This window comes from Nerophis ophidion, linkage group LG02 (genome assembly GCF_033978795.1).
Source record: "Nerophis ophidion isolate RoL-2023_Sa linkage group LG02, RoL_Noph_v1.0, whole genome shotgun sequence".
Taxonomy (NCBI): Eukaryota; Metazoa; Chordata; class Actinopteri; order Syngnathiformes; family Syngnathidae; genus Nerophis; species Nerophis ophidion.
In genome coordinates this window covers 48,933,696-48,961,590 of record NC_084612.1, presented here as the reverse complement: position 1 = coordinate 48,961,590, position 27,895 = coordinate 48,933,696, and the positions used below count along the sequence as shown (strand labels likewise).

The following is a 27,895-nucleotide window of genomic DNA, read 5'->3' as shown; positions in this document are numbered from 1 at the left end:
TGGCGGCGCCGCGTCTCGTCAGCGCCAGTAGGCAGTAACGCTCCATGCTGCGTACCCTTAGAACAGTGGTCGGCAATCTTTACCACTCAAAAAGCCATTTTGACCCGTTTCACAAAATAAAGAAAACAAAGGGGCGGTATAGCTCGGTTTGTAGAGTGGCCGTATCAGCAACTTGGGGGTTGCAGGTTCGATTCCCACTTCCGCTATCCTAGTCACTGCCGTTGTGTCCTTGGGCAAGACACTTTACCCACCTGCTCCCAGTGCCCACCCACACTGGTTTAAATGTAACTTAGATATTGGGTTTCACTATGTAAAGCGCTATACAATACACATGGGAGCCACAAAACTCTTTTAAAATGTAAAATGAAATAACTCTGCATACCGAGTTTTTTTTATTTCGTGCTATGTATAAACCAGAGGTCTCAGACATGCGGCCCTCACCTTAATATGAAAATTTAATGATAGTGGGGCCCATGAGTTTTTTATGAATACCACTTGACAGCATCACACTTGCCATCCATCCCGAATATTCCGAGAGACTACCGAATGTCAGATCAACCATTCTCGCGAATGTTTGCACAATTTCCCTCGATTAAGAATAGTAACGGCAACCTATGAAGGTGCTGCTTTGACGCCCTCTACAACACGTCCAATCTGCTTGCAAGCCCAGTCACATGGTACGAGGCTTCTGCTGAAACATGCGAACGATTGCAACAGCCATACAGGTTACACTGAGGGTTGTGATACAAACAACTTTAACACTCTTACTTATATGCGCCACACTGTGAACCCACACCAAACAAGAATGATAAACACATTTTGGGAGAACATCGGCACTGTAACACAACATAAACACAAAATAACAAATACCAAGAATCCCATGCATCTCACTCTTCCGGGCTACCTTATACACCCCGCTAGCACCAAATCCCCCCACCCCCTCCATGTGTCGGTTGAAGTGGGCGGGGTTGGAGGGGGCGGGGTTTGGTGCTAATGTAGCCCGGAAGAGTAGGGCTGCATGGAAATCTGGGTATTTGTTCTTTTGTGTTTGTGTTGTGTTACAGTGCCGATGTTCTCCCAAAATGTGTTTATCATTCGTGTTTGGTGTGGGTTCACAGTGTGGCGCATATTTGTAAGAGTGTTAAAGTTGTTTATGTTACAACCCTCAGTGTAACCTATATGGCTTTTGACTAAGTATGCGTTGCAGTCACTTTCGTGTGTTAACAGAAGCTGAACATAAAATGACCAGTCGACACGCAGATCGCGTGATGTAAAAAAAGGCGCGACGACATGTTGCAGAGGAGATTAAAGACATTGCAATCACTGCACACCCTCAGTATTGTAGTTCGGGTGAAAATTGGAGAATTTTATCCCCGGGTGATTTCTGAGAGGCACTAAAATCCGAAAAACCTCACGGAATAGTCGTTGGGGTCGGCAATTTAGCAGCTGAGCCACATCAGAGTGATCAAAGAGCCGCATGCGGCTCCGGAGCCGCGGGTTGCCGACCCCTGCCTTAGAAGATGTCTATGGGGCGGAGAGCAAGATCGCCATCTTTTCACACACCGGAAGTGCAGTCTCCCTACTCGCCAGTGAAAAGTTCTGCGAAGTCTCCCTGTAATGTTTTGTCTGATCTTGAATGGGATTGTGCTGAACATTTTTATTTTCCTGAAAGAATGAATAAAGTACTATCTAATCTAATCTAATCTAATCTAATCTAAATAACGCAAATAAAGAGGAAAAAATATGATTATAAAGCCAAATGTCCCGTTGTTTGAATAGTTCATCTTCTAATCGAATAGGCTAAATGAGCCCATCAACACGGACAATTTTATTTTGTACATTTCCCACAATGCATTCCCGATACCGATGTCGAAGGGCGGATGTTTGTGAAACGCTAATTGTCTCGGATAATGTATCCAATAATATTCATAAAGCACAAGACGTGGGCCATTGTCAACTCCCACTATCCAAGTGGAAGGAATAAAACTAGCTTGTTTCGCATTCGTAAGCAAACGGAAGCGACTGAAAAGAAGAGTTAACAACGAAGACGGGCACGGATTACTACAATCAACCGAGATGCGACGTGTTCACGACTTCGCGTTTGTTAAGGTAAACATTTTTTTTCATCCAAATAATTGACAGCTCCGCTTTGTATTAACTTGCTGTGCTTGGTCGAATAACTTTGATGATAGTTGTGTAACCTATTTGTTTGGACTTGCCTCTTTGTGATGTTAAATTCCTGTTATAAGTTATTATACAGCATATGCCTTGAGCTCTTATTTTGAAGGCGTTAAGAGCAGAAGTGGTGGCACGTTGTGGTGGAGCGGAGTTTTGAAAACAAATGCTCTGTCACGCCAAATTTCTTCTCCCTACAATCCCCCCCCCCCCCCATTTACTTCCGGGGTCATGATTAATACAGACGTTTTGTTAACGCTATATTATAAAAATATAACGCTATATTATAAAAATACAGACGTTTTGTTAACGCTATATTATAAAAATACAGACGTTTTGTTAAGGCTATATTATAAAAAAATTTAAAAAACAATTTACAAACACAAGCCATGGGATGACATAAGAGGAAACGTGACCCCGGAAGTAAATGCGTCATCCCATAGCTTGTGTTTGTAAATTGTTTTTTAATTTGTTTTATAATATAGCTTTAACAAAACGTCTGTATTTTTATAATATAGTGTTATATTTTTATAATATAGCGTTAACAAAACGTCTGTATTAATCATGACCCTGGAAGTAAATGTGGGGGAAGGTTTTTGTAAGGGGGAAGAAATTTGGCGTGACAGCTCCACCACAAAGTGTCACCACTTCCGCTCTTAGTGCCTTCAAAATAAGAGCTCAAGGCATATATTGTATAACAGCTTACAACAGGAACTTAACATCACAAAGAGGCAAGTCCATAAAAACAGGTTACAGTTGTATTGATAAAAAATACTACTCACTTCTCTTATCCCGAGCCTCCACATAAAAAAGTGATGGACATGAGAACGGTATTCTCTCAATTCTGCCTTACAGTCACAGTGTGCCGAGATGACATTATTATCATCATGTGGTCTCTACTCCACTCAAACGAGTCGATTTCGTACAACCCTTGCATCCAATTACGTCTGTTTGCTTCTTTATTAATATTAAGGAACTTCTTATCTAACGATTTAAAGTATTTTCTCCATTGTATCACAGCCGTTGCAATGTTTTATCCCGCTGAATAGTTCGGAAATATTAGGCGACGCTCTGTCGTGAACGATGACGCCCGGACCTCAAAATGGCTGCCGCAATGCACTTCCGGGAAAAATCAAAATCCCACTATATTGTGATCACGTGATGGCAACAAAACAAGACAATGTCCGACCTCGTTTTTCCAACTGTAGAAAGAGCAGTTTAAGATGTACAGTAAGTTCAATTTTAAGTTATTCTCACAATATTATGTGAGATCCACTATGGACTGGACTCTCACACTATTATGTTAGATCCACTATGGACTGGACTCTCACAATACTATGTTAGATCCACTATGGACTAGATTCTCACACTATTATGTTAGATCCACTATGGACTTGACTCTCACAATAATATATTAGATCCACTATGGACTGGATTTTCACACTATTATGTTAGATCCACTATGGACTGGACTCTCATACTATTATGTTAGATCCACCCTGGACTGGATTCTTACAATAATGTTGGATCCACTATGGACTGACTGGACTCTCATAATATTATGTTAGATCCACTATAGACTGGACTCTCACAATACTATGTTAGATCCACTATGGACTGGATTGTCACACTATTATGTTAGATCCACTATGGACTGGACTCTCACAATATCATGTTAGATCCACTATGGACTGGACTCTCATAATATTATGTTAGATCCACTATGGACTGGACTCTCACAATATTATGTTGGATCCACAATGGACTAAATTCTCACACTATTATGTTAGATCCACTATGGATTGGACTCTCACAATAATATATTAGATCCACTATGGACTGGCTTTTCACACTATTATGTTAGAACCACTATGAACTGGACTCTCATACTATTATGTTGGATCCACTCTGGACTGGACTCTCACACTATTGTGTTAGATCCACTGTGGACTGGATTCTTACTATTATGTTAGATCCACTATGGACTGGACTCCCACTATTAAGTTAGATCCTCCAAGGTTTCTCGTTGTTATCCCATTGGGTTGAGTTTTTTCTTGCCTTGATGTGGGATCTGAGTCAAGCATGTCGTTGTGGCTTGTGCAGCCCTTTGAGACACTCGTGATTTAGGGCTATATCAGTAAACTTTGATTGATTGATTGAAATTACAGTACGATGGTAAAAAATTCTACAGTAATGAGAAGGAAAATATTAAATCCCCCTTCATATAGTGAATTATATTTATATAGCGCTTTTCTCTAGTGACTCAAAGCGCGTTACATAGTGAAAGCCAATATCTAAGTTACATATAAACCAGTGTGGGTGGCACTGGGAGCAGGTGGGTAAAGTGTCTGGCCCAAGGACACAACGGCAGTGACTAGGATGGCGGAAGCGGGAATCAAACCTGCAACCCTCAAGTTGCTGGCACGGACACTCTACCAACCGAGCTATACCGCCCCCAGCTATACTGGCATTATTATTATTGTATATTGTGATTACATTATAAAATCTGTACAGTTTGTATTTATTGTTTCAGTTTAAGCCAAAAGCTCTGAGTATGTCTGCATAAAGACAATTATTTTGAAAGTAAATTATGGCATAATGATATGTTGACAGTGTTAAACCGTGTTCACCCAAAGTGTGGCCTCGGGCAACATTTGCGGGACACCGCTCAAGTTTTTTGTGGCCGCAAAATATTGTCAGAAAAAAAGCAGCAATAAAAATGGAAGGAAAAAGATGCAATGTGATATGAGAAAAAGCTGAATGTTTAACATAAAGAACTTAGGGGTGACCAAAATGTGAAAAGTAAAAGTATGCTGGGGCCATTTTGATGTTTTTTTATTTAGTAAAAAAAAAAATTTTACAAACATATATCATTTACAGTATCAAATGTCGTGACCAATTTTATTAGTAGTAGTAGCAATGTAACGTTAAACAATGTAATGATAAGAAGGAAAAGTACAAAGCTTGTTTATTAGACTTTATCTTCATTAGCCAAACTGCTTTGTGTTTATATTATCAAAAAGTAAACATGTTTTTTACTTGTTTTTTTATTTTCATTTAACAAAGTTATTACTTTAAAAACATTCATGTGACATAGCATTGTGTTAAAGGCCTACTGAAATCCACTACTACCCACCACGCAGTCGGATAGTTTATATATTAATGATGAAATATTAACATTGCAACACATGCCAATACGGCCTTTTTAGTTTACTAAATTGCAATTTAAAATTTCCCGGGAGTTTTTTCTGGAAAACGTCGCGTAATGTTGACGTGTACGCTTGATGTCACGGGCTGTTAGGAAGTATGAGCGCTGCACACACACACAGCTAAAAGTCGTCCGCTTTAACGGCATAATTACACAGTATTTTGGAGATTTGTGTTGCTGAATCTTTTGCAATTTGTTCAATTAATATTGGAGGAGTCAAAGTAGAAAGATGGAGTTGGGAAGCTTTAGCCTTTAGCCACACAAACACAAGGTGATTCCTTGTTTAAAATTCACGGAGGTGAAACTTTCCTATGGATCAGAGCGGACATGGATCCCAACCGAATGTCAACCAGCAGGTTTCGGTGAGAAAATTGTGGTTAAAAAGTTGCTTCTTACCGAATATCAGCTGAGCTTGTGCCGCCCATAAAGCTGCTGTCGACTTCCCAGAGACACTGCGCGTAAACACACCCGTGGACGTACACCTCCAACTATCAGGTACTGTTAAACTCACTAAAACACTAGCAACACAATAGAAAGATAACGGATTTCCCAGAATTATCCTAGTAAATGTGTCTAAAAACATATGAATCGGTCTCTATGCAATCGCGTTTTTTTTTTAACTTGTTTTTTAATTTTTTTATTGTCCATCGCTATCAATATCCTCAAACACAAATCTTTCATCCTCGCTCAAATTAATGGGGAAATTGTCGTTTTCTCCGTCCGAATAGCTGTTTTTGTTGGAGGCTCCCATTAAAATCAAAGTGTGACGTCATCGTTTGCGACTTCCGGTAGAGGGAGGGCATTTCTCTTAGCACCGAAAGTTGCGAACTTTATCGTGGATGTTCCCTACTAAATCCTTTCAGCAAAAATATGGCATTATCGCAAAATGATCAAGTATGACACATAGAATGGACCTGCTTTCTCCGTTTAAATATGAAAATCTCATTTCAGAAGGCCTTTAATGTTTTATGTTATATAGTTTGTTCCTATACGACACATTTCTGCTCTTAATGGATCTGTCGTAATACAGCTTGTACATGTACATTATTTAATACATGTACATGTACATGCATACATACATGTGCGTGACTTAAAACAAATACTTCTCTCTTTGAAAATGTAAAAATAGAAATAAAGGCATCATGTCATGAGAAAAAACAGAGGTTGATACTATTAATGAACAAAAACACAAATATTTGTCTGTAAATATATGGATGACCTTTATATATAGCCTTTTTATCAGACATGACAAATTACATGATGGCGTTGCGGACACACCCCAACACTGTTTGACCTAACATACTTACTTACTTACTTAGGCCCATCGCTCCCAATGGAGCATAGGCCATCAATGACTCCTCTCCATGCAGCACGGTTTTGGGCTGTCCTTTCCGCCTCTCCCCAGCTGATTCCCAACCTCTTCAGCTCCGCCTCAGAGTCCCGCCTCCAGGTGTTTTTAGGCCGTCCCCTCTTCCTCTTTCCCTGTGGGTTCCACGTCAAGGCTTGCCGTGTGATGGTAGTTGCTGGTTTCCTAAGGGTGTGCCCAACCCAACCCCACTTTCTCCTTAGTATTTGTTTCTCCACTGGCTCCTGATTCCCTTTCCTCCAGAGTTCCTCGTTGCTGATTTTGTTTGGCCACCAACTCCTGAAAATCCTCTTCAGACAACTGTTAATAAACGTTTGTAACCTTTGTACGGTCTTCTTTGTCATCCTCCACGTTTCAGAGCTGTAGAGAAGGACAGATTTTATGTTTGAATTGAAGATCCGGACTTTGGTTGTCATAGATATCTCCTTGGAGGACCAGATGCTCTTCAGGATGATGAAAGCTGCTCTTGCTTTTCCAATTCTTGCTGTTACATCTTTGTCGGTGCCACCCTGTTTATCCACGATGCTGCCCAAGTAGGTGAAGGAGTCTATTTCCTGGATAATTTCCTCTTCTATTACTATTGGATTGTTGGTCAAGTTATTAAACTTCATTATGTTGGTCTTCTTCCTGTTTATCCTTAGCCCTACGCCTAGAGATGTCTTGACCAATTCGGTGGTCTTTTCCTGCATCTGCCTGTGGTTGTGCGAGAGGAGCGCCAGGTCGTCTGCGAAGTCTAAGTCATCCAGTTGCGTCCACAGGGTCCACTGAATACCGTTTTTCTTTCCTGATGTTGTGTTCTTCATGATCCAGTCAATAACTAATAGGAACATGAAGGGTGATAGGAGGCATCCTTGCCGAACTCCGGTCCTGACCTCAAAACTATCAGACACTTGGCCTGCATGTAGCACCTTGCATGTCATTCCTTGGTAGGTTTTCTGAATCAGGCTGATGATTTTCTCTGGAATCCCGTAGTGCCGCAGTAGTTTCCACAGTGTCTCCCTGTCCACACTGTCGAAGGCTTTTTCATAGTCTACGAAATTTACATATAGGGAAGAGTTCCATTCAATAGATTGTTCCACAATGATGCGGAGAGTGCAGATCTGGTCTGTGCAGGATCTGTTGCTTCGGAATCCGGCTTGCTGGTCTCTCAGGAAAGGGTCCACAGCTTTGCTCATCCTGTCCAGTAGTATGCGGTTGAGAATTTTTCCTGGGACTGAAAGCAGGTTTATTCCTCTGTAGTTGTTGCAGCTGGTGAGATCACCCTTTTTTGGGATCTTGATGAGGGTTCCCTCTCTCCAGTCTTCTGGGATTGTCTCTTCCTCCCAGATCTTTGAAAAAAGGCTGTGCAGCATATTGACAGCAGTCTTTAGGTCAGCTTTGATAGCTTCTGCTGGTATTCCATCTGGTCCTGCAGCTTTCCCATCCTTCATGGAAGTGATCGCTTTCATGATCTCTGCTTTGCTGGGCTTACATGAGCTAATTGGTAGTACTGCCTCCGCTGGTGGAATATCTGGTGGGTCTGCTGGGATAGGTTGGTTCAGTATCTCACTGAAGTGTTCTGCCCAACATCTTTGCTGATCTTCATTTGTTGTGAGTGGTTTTCCATCCTTGTCCTTCACTGGCTTGTCAGTCTGTTGGAATTTGCCTGCTAACTTTTTAGTTATCATATAGAGGTCTCTCAGGTTGCCTTGACCAGCTGCCATTTCCGCTTGTTTGGCCAGATTGTCTATATGATCTCGTTTGTCCTTTCTGATGCTTCTCTTCACCTCTTTATTGGCTTTTGTGTAGTTCTTCTGTGCCCTTGCTTTCGCCAGTCTTGTGGTACTCGTGTTCAATTGGTCTTTCTTCTCCTTCCTTTCTTTCAGCTTCTGATGTGTCTCCATGGATAGCCATTCTTTGTGTTTTGTCTCCTTTTTCCCCAGCACTTCTTCACATGTGTCCTTCCACAACTTCTTTGTGTGTTGCCATCTTGTCTCCATGTCAGTGTCAATGTCTTCTTCCAGTATCTGTAGCTGATGGTATCTGTTCGAAAGGTTGATCTGGAATTTTGTCTGCACTTCTTTATTCTTGAGAAGCCCCACGTTGTATCGCATTCTTCCGCTGGTGGTTGTGGAGTGCTTCTTCAGTCGTAGCTTTGCACTCATTATCAAGAGGTGATGATCTGATGCTACTTCCGCACCTCTTTTTACCCGCACATCTTGGCATGATCTTCGGAACTTTCTACAGATGCAGATATGATCTATTTGGTTCTCTGTGATGTGATCTGGGGATCTCCAGGTGGCTTTGTGGATCCTTTTGTGGGGGAAGATGCTGCCTCCGATTACCATTTGGTTGAGTGAGCACAGGTCTGCTAAGCGCTCTCCGTTTTCATTCATCTGCCCCAATCCCTGTGCTCCCATGATGTCTTCATAGCCCGTGTTGTCGGCTCCAATCTTGGCATTGAAGTCGCCCATGAGAATGGTGATATCCTTTGCTTTCTGTCTGGCTAGCACATACTGTAGTTGATCGTAGAATTCGTCTTTCCTCTCCTCTTCAGCATCGTTTGTTGGGGCATAACATTGGATGATGCTCAAATTGATGTTGTTCTTCTTGGTGGCAAATGTGGCGGTGATAATTCGTGGGTTTACTGGTTCCCATCCAATGAGAGAACGCTGTGCCTGTGGGGCCAGCATCAGGGCCACCCCTTCCGTGTGCGGTGCGCCATCTTCGGTGTGGCCAGAATATAACACCATCTCTCCTGATGTTAGTCGCAGCTGTCCTGCCTGTAGCCACCTTGTCTCACATAGCCCCAGGAGAGAGATGTTGTAATTTCTCATCTCCTGTGCGACCTGTGCTGTCTTCCCTGTTTCATACATAGTCCTGACGTTCCATGTGGCGATGTTGGTGTGCTTCCTGGGAGTTAGAAGGGGGATCAGCCTTGCAGCTTCCTCTCGGCTTTCACTGCTCTGCGTCATTGACCTCCTATGTGTAAGCCCTTCCTTTCCCAAGTCATGTTGCTTTTGAGTCGTAATTGATGCTTCTGTAACATATATATTTTGACGGGTAGGGTTGTTGGCCCTACGCCAACCCATTTAACCTCTGGGCGAGGTGGTCCAATTCGTCTCACCTCTACCCTTTGACCTGTCCAGCATGGGAGTCCCTACTAGGTGCATGCGCACCCGCTGGCATAGCTCTCCGGGTCACGGAGGCACTCAAGCCACCACCCCACGACAAGGGATGGACCGTGTGATGGTTTGACCTAACATAATCGTGACTATTAATCGTGATTTCAATATTGATCAGAATAATCTTGATCATTAATTTAGCCGTAATTGTGCAAGACTAGATCTCATACATGAACACTATTTTTATCTACATGGACAAAAAGTGCATTTCTGTCTTATGTCCATTAAGTGCCATCTTGCACAATTTTCACGTGTTTTTTATATTATTGTTATTATTTTGTTTCTGCCATATTACTTTGTTTATAATGCTTATGTTGCTCTCATGTGCACATTCAATTTCTACTTGAGGTCCATGAAACAGTGTTTGCATCTACAATAATGTTTCTTTTTCCAAGGAAATCATTTTCATGTTTATTGTTCTTCGGTCAATGGTCAACAAAGCAAACAAACAGTTGTACATTCATAGATTGAAAATAAAAAGTTGTACATTCATAGATTGAAAATAAAAATAAAAAATGTTGCAGACCGAAAGGGTTTAGGCTGAAGTTAAACACTTATTGCGCCTAACCCTATAAACAATTTCAAGTACAAATTAAACTTCTGAAAATTATAAAATGTCCTTTGCACAACTTATTATAAATACACATTATAAACAACATGAACGTAGTTCAATTTTATACACAGTACAGGCATGTGAAATATCCCTGTGTACGTATTAAACCTTTGCACTAATTATATATACAATATGTACAAACAATTGTACTTCTATTATTATTTATATCTCATGTTTAGTTTTTAATTAACATTAATCGTAGTATTAACTACAATGTTGATTCAAGAGTGATATATTTTTTTCAAGACATTGATCTTAAACTGTTTTTTAAATGTGTGAATGGAACTGGAACATTTTAAGGAATCATCCAAGCTGTCCCACAGTTGAACTCCTCAACAGAAAAAACATCTACTTTTTAAGCTTGTTCTTTTTTTTGCTTTCTGAAAGAAAGCTGAACCTCTGAGGTCATAGGGATTCTCTCTGGGTTTAAATCTCACTTGTAAAAAAAAACACCCAGGCAGCATGTGGTTATGAGCTTTGTAAGCCATAATAGTAGTATTGAGGTCAACAAGATCGTGCAGTTTTAATGTTTTTAATTTAATGAACAGAGCATTGGTATGGTCATGATAATTCGCATAATTTACAATTCTAATTGCTTTCTTTTGAAGTAAGAATATAGAGTTGATGTTTGATTTGTAATTGTTTCCCCAGATTTCAACGCAATAATTAAGATATGGGAGTATGAAAGAATTATATGACATGATAGAGCCTTTTGATTTACAGAGTTTTTAATTTTATGTAACATAGCAATATATTTTGCCATCGTTGTCTTACGTATATTTATGTACAGTTTCCAATTTAATTCATCATCTATATAGTTTCCCAAAAATGTTATTGAATACACCCTTTCTATCTCCATATCATCAATTCTTATATGACGCTGTATGTTATTTTTCCTATTTCCCAAAATTATATATTTAGTTTTATTTAGGTTCATTGATAGTTTATTGGCATCAAACCATTGCTTTAGTATGTGGAGTTCAAGCTCTACAGTCTCCAGGAGTTGGTCAAGGTCTTGCCCAGAACAGTACAGACTTGTATCATCAGCAAAAAGAATACAGTTGAGTTTTTTAATGATTTTAGAAATATCATTAATATACAGTAAAAACAATTTTGGTCCCAGTAGGGAACCTTGGGGTACTCCATGTGTTATGATCTTTTTGTCTGAATCTACATTGTTCACATGCACATACTGCTCTCCAAGATAACTTTTCAACCAATCATGAATTTTGAATGAGTTGTTAAAAGATATCAACATAAGTCATTTTTAAAAATGTCGAGCACATTTCAATTTTGGTCACAATAATGGTGTTAGGAATTGTTCATATCGTAACATCCCCTCGTTATAAGTATAAAAATGTCAGCTTTTTCTCATTACGTATTTCTACTCTTGATTTGTTTTCCCAACAAAATGTTGCGGGCCAACAACAACAAGAATATATAATAAAAGTGTTTTTTTTTTTTTAAATCTTTTATCTACACAAAATAGTACGCAATATGTTTATTTATCAATATTTTAAAAAAAAAAAATATATATATATATATATATATATATATATATATATATGTATATATATATATATGTATATATATATATATATATATATATATTACTTCTGCTACTGTGTACATAACCTGCACTGCAACAACCGATCAAAAAGTAACATCTCTTCCTTCATTTGTTATTTTCACCGTTTTATGCATTTATATGTATAGAATGTAAAAATTGCAAATCAAATCTAAATTTTGAAGAGAAAAATCAAAATTGCTGTATTATTTGGACCAGAGTGCGCACCAGACTATAAGGCGCATTAAAGAGGTGATATTATGATTTTTTTTTCATACATGTAAAAGACTTCCTTGAGGTCTACATAACATGTAATGGTTGTTCTTTGCTCAAAATGTTGCATAGATGATGTTTTACAGACCATCTTCAAACTGCTTTCTGTTCAGTATTTGCCAATTTGTGGACAGTCTTATTTACGTGCTTCCATTTTGACAGCGTCTTCTTTGTACCGCTAGTTTTTAGCACTTCCATAGCGAGGCTACTGACAGATATAAGTTAGAACTGTATGCTTCTTTATATTAGAAATGGCAACGGGGGAGGACAACAAGAGGATAGAGGCAAAACAAGGAGCTTATGCACTACAATGGCGGACGCATGCACATTTTCGGGACTTTGTGCAGATCCCAAATACACATCAGCAGGTACCAATAGGTAAGAAAAGTTGGTTTTGCATAATATTGCCAAAAAAAAACACCAGATGATGGTGTCCTTTAAACACACACCATAATAATACTGTGTGTTGAAGCACAGTATGTCTGACAATGGTAGCAGTAATGCTCCGACAATCCATCAAGCGGTGCACCTTATTATTTTCCCAAAGTCTTACTAAAACATTTTGAGCTCCGTGTGTAACGTTCTATATTCTCAACAAAACTTCAACGTTTTGGTGTTGCTTGCTTACGGGAACTTGCTAGAGTCATTTATTGAACAAGCGTCAACCTGCAGTCCACACGCATCTTTTATGTGTGACTGCCATCTACTGGTCACAGTTACATTACACCATCCATCCATCCATCCATCCATTTTCTACCGCTTATTCCCTTTAATTGCTTAGAAGTCGGTAAGCACAACCAGAAGTAATACCTACATGAGGCGCACCAGGTTATAAGGTGGACTGTCCATTTTTGAGAACATGAAAGGATTTTGAGTGCACCTTATGTCCATAAAATGCTGTTGTTTTTTATATTCTCAAAAGGTTGTTACACTCTTATGTTTGTCCAGTGTGTGTTTGGCGTTCTTTTCTGCTCAGACTTCCTTGTGGTCTACATACCATGTAACACCTTCGACAGCATCTTCTCTCTGTCATTTTTGCTGTACCGGTAGTTTTTAGCACTTCCATAGCGAGTCTACTGACTGATATAAAATAGAACTTTACACTTCTTTATATTAGAAATGGCAAAGGCGGAGGATGAATGTCCTACAGCAAGATAATAGAGGAGCTTATTGACTACAATAGCGGATGCATGCAAATTTTCAACACTTTTGCAGATCCCAAATACACAAGAAAAATGTTTGCGTAATATTGTGAAAAAAAAATGGCAGATAATGTCTCATTATGGGAGCCATTTTGGCGTCCTTATACACACAGAATAATAATAATGTATGTTGAAGCACAGTACGTCTGACTATGGTAGCCGTAATGTAACATTTTGGTGTTGCTTGTTTGCGGGCACTTGCCAGTGTCATTTATTGAACACGTGTCAACGTGCAGTCCACATGTATCTCTTATGTGTGACTGCATCTACTGGTCACACTTATCATTACACCATGTACCAAATAAAGTTGCTTGGAGGTCGGTAAGCACAACCAGAAGTCATACCTACATGAGGCGCACCAGGTTATAAGGCGCACTGTCCGTTTTTGTTTGACTAATCTTATCGATCTGTGTTGTTGTTGTTGCTGCTGTTGTTTTTATTCAATTGATTTTATTGTTTTTGATTTTGTACGGTGTCCTTGAGTGCCCAGAAAGGTGCCTTATAAGTAAAATGTATTATTATTATATTTATTGTTATAATATGGCATAAATTTCGCTCTGAGCGGAAGAGCAAACTTGAACCAAGAGCACACATCTCCCGACAAGAAGAAGGTTGAGCAGCACTAGGTTGTGAGATCAAACCCGGGCCGAGTCATACCAAAGACTATAGAAATGGGAGCCATTACCTCAAGCTTGGCACTCAGCATCAAGGGTTGTAATTGGGGGTTAAATCACCAAAAATTATTCCTGGGCGCAGCCACCGCTGCTGCTCACTGCTCCCCTCACCTCCCAGGGGGTGATCAAGGGTGATGGGTCAAACGTGTGTGTGACAATCATGGGTACTTTAACTTTAACTTTAACTCACCACCTCCACCGTGCTGAAGACGTGACAAAAATGGTGGCCGCTCTTCAGGTCCTTGGTGATGTAGGCAAACGTGCAGAGGTCGTCCGGGTCCTGGGCGGCGCAGGAGATGTTGCGGATCTGGTGCTCCGCGACTATGGTCTGGGAGTGGAGGAGGGAAGGAAACGCTGATGCACGGGTGGAGGCAGAGACTAAACAGAGTGACGAGGACACACGTTACCTTGGTGGCAGCGTCGATGAACTTGACTCCCCTGTAGGTGATGGAGAGGATGACAACCGGACCTTTTCTCGAGTCCTTGGATTTCTACAGTAAAAAAAATTAGAATGAAAGTTAGGGTAAGAAAAACAGATTAAAAAATACGCTCTGGTTTTACTTACCCTAATTTTGGCGCAGGCGTCTTGTGTGGACTCGATCCCTCGTAGATCCCTGATGATCATTGAACCTAAATACTGGCGCCACAGACAACACAGCAAGTCAGAATAACGACAACACGCTAATCAAAGTTTGTCCACGCATTTATGATCACACCTAATTAGGGTTGCACGGAATTCCGCTACTGGTATAGTATCGCGGTGTCCTGGAAATGACGTTAAAGTGCATCCAGCAGTGGAGGCCCCTTTGTTGATCTTGGGGGACTAGGAGGTTACCCCCTTTACTACTGTTACCCCAGGCGACCCTTGGCAAAGGCTTAGTACCTGACTGCCCCCTAGCCAGGGATACGGTGAAGACCTCAACGGCGGAGCAGGCGGAAGACGGTAGATATAAAAACTACCACAACGGCTGCGATGGCGGATGAAGGCTGCAGCAGAAAAGGGTCCCCAGTCGTCTTGGACTCCATGTCACTGGACCCTGACCCAATTCTGTCAAGGATGGTGTGGTGACTGTCTGTGCACCAGTCTCCCCACGTTAAACTAAGTCACGCACAGGCATCCTTCAAAAAGGGATACACCCCTCCCTGGAGGATCCTCATACATTGAAAAAAATATTCCGGCATAGGACATTTTGTGCAAAAACGCAGAAATTTTGCATCATGATATCCCTTTTGCATTTTTTTAAATGAAATATCTATAACGATATAATGAAAAAAAAATGTTGGTATTTTGGCTACATTTTTTTTTTTTTTTTTTTGAAACAACAGTTTGATGTCAAAGATGGACCATCAACAAGTCTGCCTTCAAAAGTCATTGAGCAGTTAATACCACACACACAGAATGTTGGTATTTTGGCTACTCCTCTCTGAGCTGCAACCTTATCGTGGTAGAGGAGTTTGCGTGTCCCAATGATCCTAGGAGCTATGTTGTCCGGGGGCATAAAGCCCCCTGGTAGGGTCTCCCAAGGCAAACAAGTTCTAGGTGAGGGATCAGACAAAGAGCAGCTCGAAGACCTTTATGAAGATGAAAAACCATGGACCCAGATTTCCCTCGCCCGGACGCGGGTCACCGGGGCCCCCCTCTGGAGCCAGGCCCGGAGGTGGGGCACGATGGCGAGCGCCTGGTGGCCGGGCGTGCTCCCATGGGGCCCGGCCGGGCACAGCCCGAAGAGGCAACGTGGGTCACCCCTCCAATGGGCTCACCACCCATAGCAGGGGCCATAGAGGTCGGGTGCATTGTGAGCTGGTCGACAGCCGAAGGCAGGGCACTTGGCGGTCCGATCCTCGGCTACAGAAGCTAGCTCTTGGGACGTGGAACGTCATGTCACTGGGGGGGAAAGAGCCTGAGCTAGTGCGCGAAGTCGAGAAATTCCGGCTGGATATAGTCGGACTCACTTCGACGCACAGCAAGGGCTCTGGAACCACTTCTCTCGAGAGGGATTGGACCCTCTTCCACTCTGGCGTTGCCGGCAGTGAGAGGCGACGGGCTGGGGTGGCAATTCTTGTTTCCCCCCGGCTCAAAGCCTGTACGTTGGAGTTCAACCCGGTGGACGAAAGGGTAGCCTCCCTCCGCCTTCGGGTGGGGGGACGGGTCCTGACTGTTGTTTGTGCTTATGCACCAAACAGCAGTTCAGAGTACCCACCCTTTTTGGGAACACTCGAGGGAGTACTGGAAAGTGCTCCCCCGGGTGATTCCCTTGTCCTACTGGGAGACTTCAACGCTCACGTTGGCAACGACAGTGAAACCTGGAGAGGCGTGATTGGGAAGAATGGCCGCCCGGATCTGAACCCGAGTGGTGTTTTGTTATTGGACTTTTGTGCTCGTCACAGTTTGTCGATAACAAACACCATGTTCAAACATAAGGGTGTCGATATGTGCACTTGGCACCAGGACACCCTAGGCCGCAGTTCCATGATCGACTTTGTAGTTGTGTCATCGGATTTGAGGCCTCATGTTTTGGACACTCGGGTGAAGAGAGGGGCGGAGCTTTCTACCGATCACCACCTGGTGGTGAGTTGGCTGCGATGGTGGGGGAGGATGCCGGACAGACCTGGGAGGCCCAAACGCATTGTGAGGGTCTGCTGGGAACGTCTGGCAGAGTCTCCTGTCAGACAAAGTTTCAATTCCCACCTCCGGAAGAACTTTGAACATGTCACGAGGGAGGTGCTGGACATTGAGTCCGAGTGGACCATGTTCCGCACCTCTATTGTCGAGGCGGCAGATCGGAGCTGTGGCCGCAAGGTAGTTGGTGCCTGTCGGGGCGGCAATCCTAAAACCCCTTGGTGGACACCAGCGGTGAGGGATGCCGTAGGGCTGAAGAAGGAGTCCTATCGGGTCCTTTTGGCTCATAGGACTCCGGAGGCAGTGGACAGGTACCGACAGGCCAAGCGGTGTGCAGCTTCAGCGGTCGCGGAGGCAAAAACTCGGACATGGGTAGAGTTCGGGGAAGCCATGGAAAACGACTTCCGGACGGCTTCGAAGCGATTCTGGACCACCGTCCGCCGCCTCAGGAAGGGGAAGCAGTGCACTATCAACACCGTGTATGGTGCGGATGGTGTTCTGCTGACCTCGACTGCGGATGTTGTGGATAGGTGGAAGGAATACTTCGAAGACCTCCTCAATCCCACCAACACGTCTTCCTATGAGGAAGCAGTGCCTGGGGAATCAGTGGTGGACTCTCCTATTTCTGGGGCTGAGGTCGCTGAGGTAGTTAAAAAGCTCCTCGGTGGCAAGGCCCCAGGGGTGGATGAGATCCGCCCGGAGTTCCTTAAGGCTCTGGATGCTGTGGGGCTGTCTTGGTTGACAAGACTTTGCAGCATCGCGTGGACATCGGGGGCGGTACCTCTGGATTGGCAGACCGGGGTGGTGGTTCCTCTCTTTAAGAAGGGGGACCGGAGGGTGTGTTCCAACTATCGTGGGATCACACTCCTCAGCCTTCCCGGTAAGGTTTATTCAGGTGTACTGGAGAGGAGGCTACGTCGGATAGTCGAACCTCAGATTCAGGAGGAACAGTGTGGTTTTCGTCCTGGTCGTGGAACTGTGGACCAGCTCTATACTCTCGGCAGGGTTCTTGAGGGTGCATGGGAGTTTGCCCAACCAGTCTATATGTGCTTTGTGGACTTGGAGAAGGCATTCGACCGTGTCCCTCGGGAAGTCCTGTGGGGAGTGCTCAGAGAGTATGGGGTATCGGACTGTCTTATTGTGGCGGTCCGTTCCCTGTAGGATCAGTGCCAGAGCTTGGTTCGCATTGCCGGCAGTAAGTCGAACACATTTCCAGTGAGGGTTGGACTCCGCCAAGGCTGTCCTTTGTCACCGATTCTGTTCATAACTTTTATCGACAGAATTTCTAGGCGCAGTCAAGGCGTTGAGGGGTTCCGGTTTGGTAACCGCAGGATTAGGTCTCTGCTTTTTGCAGATGATGTGGTCCTGATGGCTTCATCTGACCGGGATCTTCAGCTCTCGCTGGATCGGTTCGCAGCCGAGCGTGAAGCGACCGGAATGAGAATCAGCACCTCCAAGTCCGAGTCCATGGTTCTCGCCCGGAAAAGGGTGGAGTGCCATCTCCGGGTTGGGGAGGAGACCCTGCCCCAAGTGGAGGAGTTCAAGTACCTAGGAGTCTTGTTCACGAGTGAGGGAAGAGTGGATCGTGAGATCGACAGGCGGATCGGTGCGGCGTCTTCAGTAATGCGGACGTTGTACCGATCCGTTGTGGTGAAGAAGGAGCTGAGCCGGAAGGCAAAGCTCTCAATTTACCGGTCGATCTACGTTCCCATCCTCACCTATGGTCATGAGCTTTGGGTCATGACCGAAAGGATAAGATCACGGGTACAAGCGGCCGAAATGAGTTTCCTCCGCCGTGTGGCGGGGCTCTCCCTTAGAGATAGGGTGAGAAGCTCTGCCATCCGGGAGGGACTCAAAGTAAAGCCGCTGCTCCTTCACATCGAGAGGAGCCAGATGAGGTGGTTCGGGCATCTGGTCAGGATGCCACCCGAACGCCTCCCTAGGGAGGTGTTTAGGGCACGTCCAACCAGTAGGAGGCCACGGGGAAGACCCAGGACACGTTGGGAAGACTATGTCTCCCGGCTGGCCTGGGAACGCCTCGGGATCCCCCGGGAAGAGCTAGACAAAGTGGCTGGGGAGAGGGAAGTCTGGGTTTCCCTACTTAGGCTGTTGCCCCCGCGACCCGACCCCGGATAAGCGGAAGATGATGGATGGATGGATGGATGGATGGTATTTTGGCTATTCTCCAAATGTTAAGAAGCCTCAAAAGTGTTAAGATACAAGTAAGCTAGCAGTTAGCAGTGTTGGGCGCTAAATGTAGTAGGACCAACATGAGGAATATTACACCTTCATTACACAGTTTTCAACCTTCATCCTCGGAAAGTCATCCGCTGTCTGTTCCATCGCTTCTTTTATGGCATGTAAGTGTCAAAACGTTTGGTGAATGATTACAATAAAACTAAATAAAGTGTAGCTATACAAAACGAATGTGGTCTTGATTTTCAACATTTTATTTCAGGGTTTGGATGTCAGCACTTTCTGCTGTAGAAATGTCCATCCATCCATTTTCTACCGCTTATTCCCTTTTCGGGGTCGCGGGGGGCGCTGGCGCCTATCTCAGCTACAATCGGGCGGAAGGCAGGGTACACCCTGGACAAGTCGCCACCTCATCGCAGGGCCAACACAGATAGACAGACAACATTCACACTCACATTCACACACTAGGGCCAACTTAGTGTTACCAATCAACCTATCCCCAGGTGCATGTCTTTGGAAGTGGGAGGAAGCCGGAGTACCCGGAGGGAACCCACGCATTCACGGGGAGAACATGCAAACTCCACACAGAAAGATCCCGAGCCTGGATTTGAACCCAGGACTGCAGGAACTTCGTATTGTGAGGCAGACGCACTAACCCCTCTGCCACCGTGAAGCCCCTGTAGAAATGTTCCTCTTTTTATATAATATCAAGTGATAAACAGTAAAAAAAGAATGTATATATTTATATTCTTTTTTTACCCGCGACCCCAAAAAGGACAAGCGGTAGAAAATGTGTATATATATATATCTTGATTGGATTATCCAAAGAATAGTGGTCGATACCGTGGTAGAGCGCAATATGTAGGTGTGGGAAAAATCACAAGACTACTTCATCTCTACAGAATTGTTTCATGGGAGGTTCCCTCAATCATCAGAGGGAACCCCCCATGAAACAGTCCTGTAGAGATGAAGTGGTCTTGTGATTTTTCCCACACATTCATATATATATATATATATATACATACATATATATATATCTTGATTGGATTATTCAGAGAATAGTGCTCGATACCGTGGTAGAGCGCAATATGTATGTGTGTGGTAAAAATCACAAGACTACTTCCTCTCTACAGAATTGTTTCATGAGGGAACCCCTCATGAAACAATTCTGTAGAGATGAAGTAGTCTTGTGATTTTTACCACACACATATATATATATATATATATATATATATATATATATATATATATATATATATATATATATATATATATATATATATATATATATATATATACATATCCATCCATCCATCCATTTCCTACCGCTTATTCCCTTTTGGGGTTGCGGGGGGCGCTGGCGCCTATCTCAGCTGGAATCGGGCGGAAGGCGGGGTACACCCTGGAGTCGCCACCTCATCGCAGGGCATATAGGGACGGCGTGGCGTGGCGCAGTGGGAGAGTGGTCGTGCGCAACCCGAGCGTCCCTGGTTCAATTCCCACCTAGTACCAACCTCGTCACGTCCGTTGTGTCCTGAGCAAGACACTTCACCCTTGCTCCTGATGGGTGCTGGTTGGCGCCTTGCATGGCAGCTCCCTCCATCAGTGTGTGAATGTGTGTGTGAATGGGTAAATGTGGAAGTAGTGTCAAAGCGCTTTGAGTACCTTGAAGATAGAAAAGCGCTATACAAGTACAACCCATTTATCATTTATATATATATATATATATATATATATATTATATATTCATTATCAATACATACACACACATATATATATATACAGTATATACGTATATATACATGCATAAATATATATATATAAAATATATATATATATATATATATATATATATATATATATATATATATATATATACATATGACGAGTTGAATTTATACCCGTGTTGGGAGGAAGAAGAATACTTAGCTGCATCCCAAGAACACCACACCTACTGTGAAGCATGGGGGTGGAAACATCATGCTTTGGGGCTTTTTTTCTACTTAGGGGAAAGGACGATTGATCCGTGTTAAGGAAAGAGTGAATGGGGCCATGTATCGTAAGATTTTGAGCCAAAACCTCCTTCCATCAGTGATTACTTTGAATGGTTGACCAAATACTTATTTTCAATAATAATTTACAAATAAATTCTTTAAAATTCCTACAATGTGAATTCCTAAATTTTATTTTCACATTCTGTCTCTCACAGTTGAAGTGTACCTATGATGAAAATTACAGACCTCTGTCATCATTTTAAGTGGGAGAACTTGCCCAATCTGTGGCTGACTAAATACTTTTTATCCCACTGTATATATATATATATATATATATATATATATATATATATATATATATATATATATATACACACACATATATTAGTGTATATTACTGTACCCTCCTTTCATACATAAAATTACTTTAAAAACATTTAACATAAAAAAACTCAATTTTAAGGTTTGGCGACTATTATTTTATTTAGTAATAGGAGCGAGCGACTTCCTTGTTCGTTTACGGATTTCAGTAAACTTTCTTTGTTTGCGCTTTATCCAAGTGCCCATGCAAGTGACTCCAGGGCCACATTGGGGCCAGTGCGCATTTACACGGGAGTATGATAAAGATGACATTTTACTTGCAGTGTAAAAAGTCAGCTGGAAAACATTCGATTAAAAAAATAAAGAAATAAATAAATAAAAAACAATGATTTGGGCCACTTTGGCCTGCAGTGTAAACATAGTCTTTGACCTAAATCACATTTGAAAAGATCGGATTCGGACTACTTCCTGGCGTGGCCTGAATCTGATGCCAAAAGATGAGATTTGAAGCACTTGGGAGCGTTTATACTGGCAGTAAAAATTTGATCCGTGTCACTAGTGGGCAAAACAAATCTGATTTGGTTTGGTATGCAGTGTAAACCGGCCACTTTGGGGCCACTTTGGGGCCGAATTGAGGCCTGTGAACTTTAAAACAGGAGTCTGATAAAGAACACATTGGACTTGCAATCTAAACAAGATTGGGATGTGTAAAAATTCTGTTATGGTGGTTTTAGGCCTGCAGGGACTTACAGTGGCCTCGTACCCGCAGGCGTCCAGGATGAGTTTCTCAGGCTGGTGGTGCCAGGCGGACACGGTGGCGTAGGTAGCAGATTGGCTGGGTGGCCGCAGGTTGAGACGAGATTCTTTGTGCCGTTCACTCTGACGGTCCTACAGACAAAAAAAACACAGTAGTTGCTCACTTAACTGAGGTTCAAGTCAGACGCACAGTACTGGGTGACCACGCCCACATGATGGCCGACTGCTGAGTCGTGCAGTCAAGGAGCATTTTTCTTCTTCTGGCTGGATGCTCCTCTTGACTTGTGCACGCCTGACTCTTGTTATGTCGGTGCCGCGCTTGACCTTTAGCGAATGGTCCCGTTTGATCGCAGAGTTATTCTTAGTGCTTTCACCTCAGGAGGAAGCGGCCCATCACGTAAGAGCCAGAGAGTTCATGACAGTGGACCGAGATGCTGTCCCAGATCTTGTTCACGTGTGGAATGGACTTGCTAGATTGAGTTAGCATTGGCTGGCTAAGCTTGCAGACAGATGTGACTCTGGAGGCATGATGCATATTCAGTGCAGCATGGCACTGGCTCCACATATACAACATACACTGTACATATACATATATGTTTTATACATATACATATAGGTCATGTACAAATAAGTCATATACATATAGGTCGTATATATATATATATACATATTCATGTAGGTCATATACATCATATGTATATATTATTATCACAAATATACGTATGTTTATATTTATACATACACATTTGTGTGTATATATATATATATATATATATAAATATATATATATATATGTATATATATATATATATATATATATATATATATATATATATATATATATATATATATATATATATATATATATATATATATAAATATATATATATATGTATATACATATATGCATATATATATATTAGGGCTGCGCAACGATTAAAAATGTTAATCAAAGTTAATCGCACTTTTTCTCTGATTAATCGCGATTAACTGCATTGTATACGCAAAGCCCAATAATGAATTCAAAAGTAGTGTGTAGTGCACCTTTTTTGGAATATTCTCCTACATGAACAAAAGCGCCAAAACATTTGTTTTGCAAACACAATTCAAATCAGTCCTTGTTAAACAGTAGCAGTTAAATAGCATATTTTATGAAAATCAACTCAAAAAATGTAAATACAAACATTTAAGCTTATTTCCACTGCCAGGATATTTAAGTTATCCTGTTTGTTATGGAAAATAAATATAATCTACATACAAATCTCTGAGCCACAATCATAACATCCGAACAGGCAATTTCTGAGGTAACAGCAGAAACATTTTTTTTATCAGGGATCTTATGTTTAAAAAAAACTATATTATAGGTAGTGGGCTGTTTTAGGGAATTTTTTATTAAATTATCCGTAGTAGCAATATTAATAATGTTGTGTTTATTATGTGTAGTGCACTTAAAATAATTATGGCCATATCTAGGAATTGATATGATGGGAATTTTCCGATTGTTTGCTTGGTGCTTTGATAAACTGAACGCATATACATGGTACTATATTGTGATGTTATGAGCCAGGGAAAAAAAGAACTACCCTACCAAGCATGCAACAGGAGTGACGAGCATGCGCGGTAGCCCGGTATAGGTTGTGTCGCCATGACGGCATCTTGTATGTTGTGATATGCACGCTCTGAAAGCAAACGTTAAGAACTCAGCCAACACGCCTCGTCTGCATTATTCATAAATAGACAGACAACACATATACTCCGCTGCTTCACAGGCCGCTGGATGTAGCCGGCAAAGTATTCCCATGCTAGCTAGCCGGTCTAGCAAGCACGCGTCATTCAGTCCAAAACGGCCCGATCTATCCACATCCAGAATTGTCTGGCGGTCGTAAGTGATCCCGGAGTGACCACGCTGTAAGCCAGCCGATGAAATTTGCAGAATTGTCCGGTATTTTTGCCAAATGTTCTATCTTTACCAAAAGCCCCTCCACGCCGAAGCCCGTCCGGGCGCCGCCATCTTTATAAGAAAAGGCGTTAACAAAATAAAAGCATGTAAACAACATACGCAAATACGCGATGAAATAATTGTCGGCGTTAATAGATTGATGAGTTAACTCGTAATTAACGCATTAATTTGCCCACCCCTAATATATATATATATATATGGGGACGGCGTGGCGCAGTGGAAGAGTGGCCGTGCGCAACCCGAGGGGCCCTGGTTCAAATCCCACCTAGTACCAACCTCGTCACGTCCGTTGTGTCCTGAGCAAGACACTTCACCCTTGCTCCTGATGGGTGCTGGTTGGCGCCTTGCATGGCAGCTCCCTCCATCAGTGTGTGAATGTGTGTGTGAATGGGTAAATGTGGAAGTAGTGTCAAAGCGCTTTGAGTACCTTGAAGGTAGAAAAGCGCTATACAAGTACAACCCATTTATCATTTATTTATTTATATATATATATATATATATATATATATATATATATATATATATATATATATATATAAACACTTATATATATACACATATAAACACTTATATACATACACATTTATATATACGTTTGTATATATACATATATATACACATATGTATACAGTACATACACATATACACACATATATACATACACATATATAAACACACATATATATGTATATAGATATAAATATATATATAAATATAATATATATATATATATATATATATATATATATATATATACAGTATATACACATATACACACATATATACATACACATATTAAAACACACATACAGTATATATATACATATGTATGTGTGTGTGTGTGTGTGTGTGTGTGTATATATGTGTGTGTATTTATGTGTAAATATATATATGTACAGTATACATATATATATATATATATATTTATATTAGGGCTGGGCAACGATTAAACATTTTAATGGAAGTTAATCGCACTATTTCTCCGATTAATCGCGATTAACTGCATTGTATACGCAAAGCCCAATAATGAATTCAAAAGTAGTATGTAGTGCACCTTTATTGGAATATTCTCCCACATGAACAAAAGCGCCAAAACATTTGTTGTGCAAACACAATTTAAATCAGTCCTTATTAAACAGTAGCAGTTAAATAGCATATTTTATTAAAATCAACTCAAAAAATGTAAGTACAAACATTTAAGCTTATTGCCACTGCCAGGGTATTTAAGTTATCCTGTTTGTTATGGAAAATAAATATAATCTACATACAAATCTCTGAGCCACAATCATAACATCTGAACAGGCAATTTCTGAGGTAACAGCAGAAACATTTTTTTTATCAGGGATCTTATGTTTAAAAAACCTATATTATAGGTAGTGGGCTGTTTCAGGGAATTTTTGATCGAATTATCTGTAGTAGCAATATTAATAACGTTGTGTTTATTCTGCGTAGTGCACTTAAAATAATTATGACCATATCTAGGAATTGATATGATGGGAATTTTCCGATTGTTTGCTTGGTGCTTTGATAAATTGAACGCATCATATACATGGTACTATATTGTGATGTTATGAGCCAGGGAAATAAAGAACTACCCTACCCAGCATGCAACAGGAGTGACGAGCATGCGCGGTAGCCCGGTATAGGTTTTGTCGCCATGACGGCATCTTGTATGTTGTGATATGCACGCTCTGAAAGCAAACGTTAAGAACTCAGCCAACACGCCTCGTCTGCATTATTCATAAATAGACAGACAACACATATACTCCGCTGCTTCACAGGCCGCTGGATGTAGCCGGCAAAGTATTCCCATGCTAGCTAGCCGGTCTAGCAAGCACGCGTCATTCAGTCCAAAACGGCCCGATCTATCCACATTCAGAATTGTCTGGTGGTCGTAAGTGATTCCGGAGTGACCACGCTGAAAGCCAGCCATGAAATTTGCAGAATTGTCCGGTATTTTTGCCAAATGTTCCATCTTTACCAAGAGCCCCTCCACGCCGAAGTACATCCGGGAGATGCCATCTTGTTAAGAAAAGGCGTTAACAAAATAAAAGCATGTAAACAACATACGCAAATGTGCGATAAAATAATTGTCGGCGTTAATGGATTGATGAGTTAACGCGTAATTAACGCATTAATTTGCCCACCCCTAATATATATATATATATATGTGTGTGTATATATATATATATATATATAAATATATATATATATATATATATATATATATATATATATATATATATGTGTGTGAGTGTGTACATATATAATATGTGTACACATATGTGTGTATGTATACAGTTTGTATGTATATATGTGTATGCATGTTGCGGCACACGCGCAGTCTGCGTCTCCCTCCACTGCGGGACCACCCAGAGGAACCGCTGACAGCACACCCAGACACGCCCCTGCTCACGCTGAGCGCAGCACTCCCACGCAGCGACAAGCCTGCACTCATTTACCAATCTACTCACCTGGTACTGATGAGGGTAAGCTCAATAAAGGACCAGTGGACCCAAGGATCGGCGCGGGAACTTAGTTCTCTAATCAGATACCGTAAGGCTTATGGTCTCTCTCTCTCTGCGCTTTTCCCTCGTGTTCTGACATCCTTGTTTGTTCTCCTGTGTTTTCCGAAATGTTTCCCTTCCGTTGCCCTGGATTTGGACTGCCTCCCTCGTTTCCCGACTCCTCGCTCGCCCCTGGACTTTGACCTCTCTCTCTCTCTGCCCCACGGACCCCTTGCGGAATTTGGACTCCTTTTGTCTTACGCCTCTTTGGTTATGTCTAAATTCTTAAAAAGCCATAAGGTGGACCCGTTTTTCCTTTCATCTCGTTCCCATGTCCGAGCACTAAATAATTTCTGGTTCTTAAAAACATTATTTTGGTTTTCAATGAGAAAAAAAAGTACTCCACTGGACATAGAGGCAAAATTTTTAAATTAGTGTTTAAAGTCGGGACTATTTGTTGCTTGGCGTAACATTATTTTCGTCTCAAGAGGTGACGTTTTTATTTCACATGCGTCACATTCGACCAATCGGGTAGCCGCACAGATTCAAGATGGCGATGTCAACAACGTTTGGCGGTGAAGAGGAAAATACTCTAAAACAGCTAAAACCCCTTGAAAAAGTTTGAAAAAAGAACAAAAAAATATGCTACATCAGGGGCGTCATTAGCTTTAGAGGACAGGGGAGGCTTAGCCCCCAGGAGATGAACAGGATGTAAGCGAACGTAGCGCACGAGTACAAAACTTCACAAACGGCTAACAAAGACTTATAAATTATTCTTTGTTATTATTATTTCAGTCAGTTAAGGAAATTAAATACATATGGAAGTCTGAATAGAAGTGAGAAACATTTATGTATACTGTAAGAAAGACTGCTGATCTCAAAAGGAGGGACCATCTTCAAAGTGCAATGCTGAAACAAATAATGCAAATAAAAATGTAACTTCCAGGGCTTGACAAAAATGATGTCCCGTTGTCCCAGGGATGGTAAAAAAAATGCACGGGACGATGGCTTTTAACAATTTTTTTCTTTTTCTCTTTATGTATTTGTGGAGGGTCGTGGTCGCGCGTTCCCTGCGGGCAGGGTGTGTGCATGGCCGGCCATTAAGCAGCCGACAGGTGAGTGGATAATCTCAGCTGGAACGAGTTATCTAATCGCCTGTTCCCTTATTAGCAGGGCCGGAGACCATGAGGGGGTCTTTTTCTTGAGGACAGAAGAGACCGAGAGGCTGAAAAGCAACGAGTGAACTTTTGAACGAGCAGACTAGATTGCCGAAAGGCCACGAGAGAACTTTGATAAAAT

At 41.8% G+C, this 27,895-nt stretch overlaps 1 protein-coding gene across 9 annotated transcripts in view; it reads right to left on the bottom strand.

The window, feature by feature from the left end:
• anks1ab (ankyrin repeat and sterile alpha motif domain containing 1Ab) overlaps nt 1–27,895 on the bottom strand; it is a 152,584-nt gene that overhangs the window by 31,269 nt on the left and 93,420 nt on the right. For all 9 annotated transcript variants that reach the window (XR_009804005.1, XR_009804010.1, XM_061885621.1 and 6 more), the window contains 4 exons: nt 22,124–22,261; nt 14,808–14,879; nt 14,650–14,733; nt 14,433–14,570 (listed from right to left, as the gene is read on the bottom strand). Coding sequence is in view for 7 of the 9 variants with exons in the window: in XM_061885621.1 (XP_061741605.1) it covers nt 14,433–14,570; nt 14,650–14,733; nt 14,808–14,879; nt 22,124–22,261 (432 nt within the window). In the remaining 2 variants the exon portion in view is untranslated. The remainder of the gene's footprint in view (nt 1–14,432; nt 14,571–14,649; nt 14,734–14,807; nt 14,880–22,123; nt 22,262–27,895) is intronic.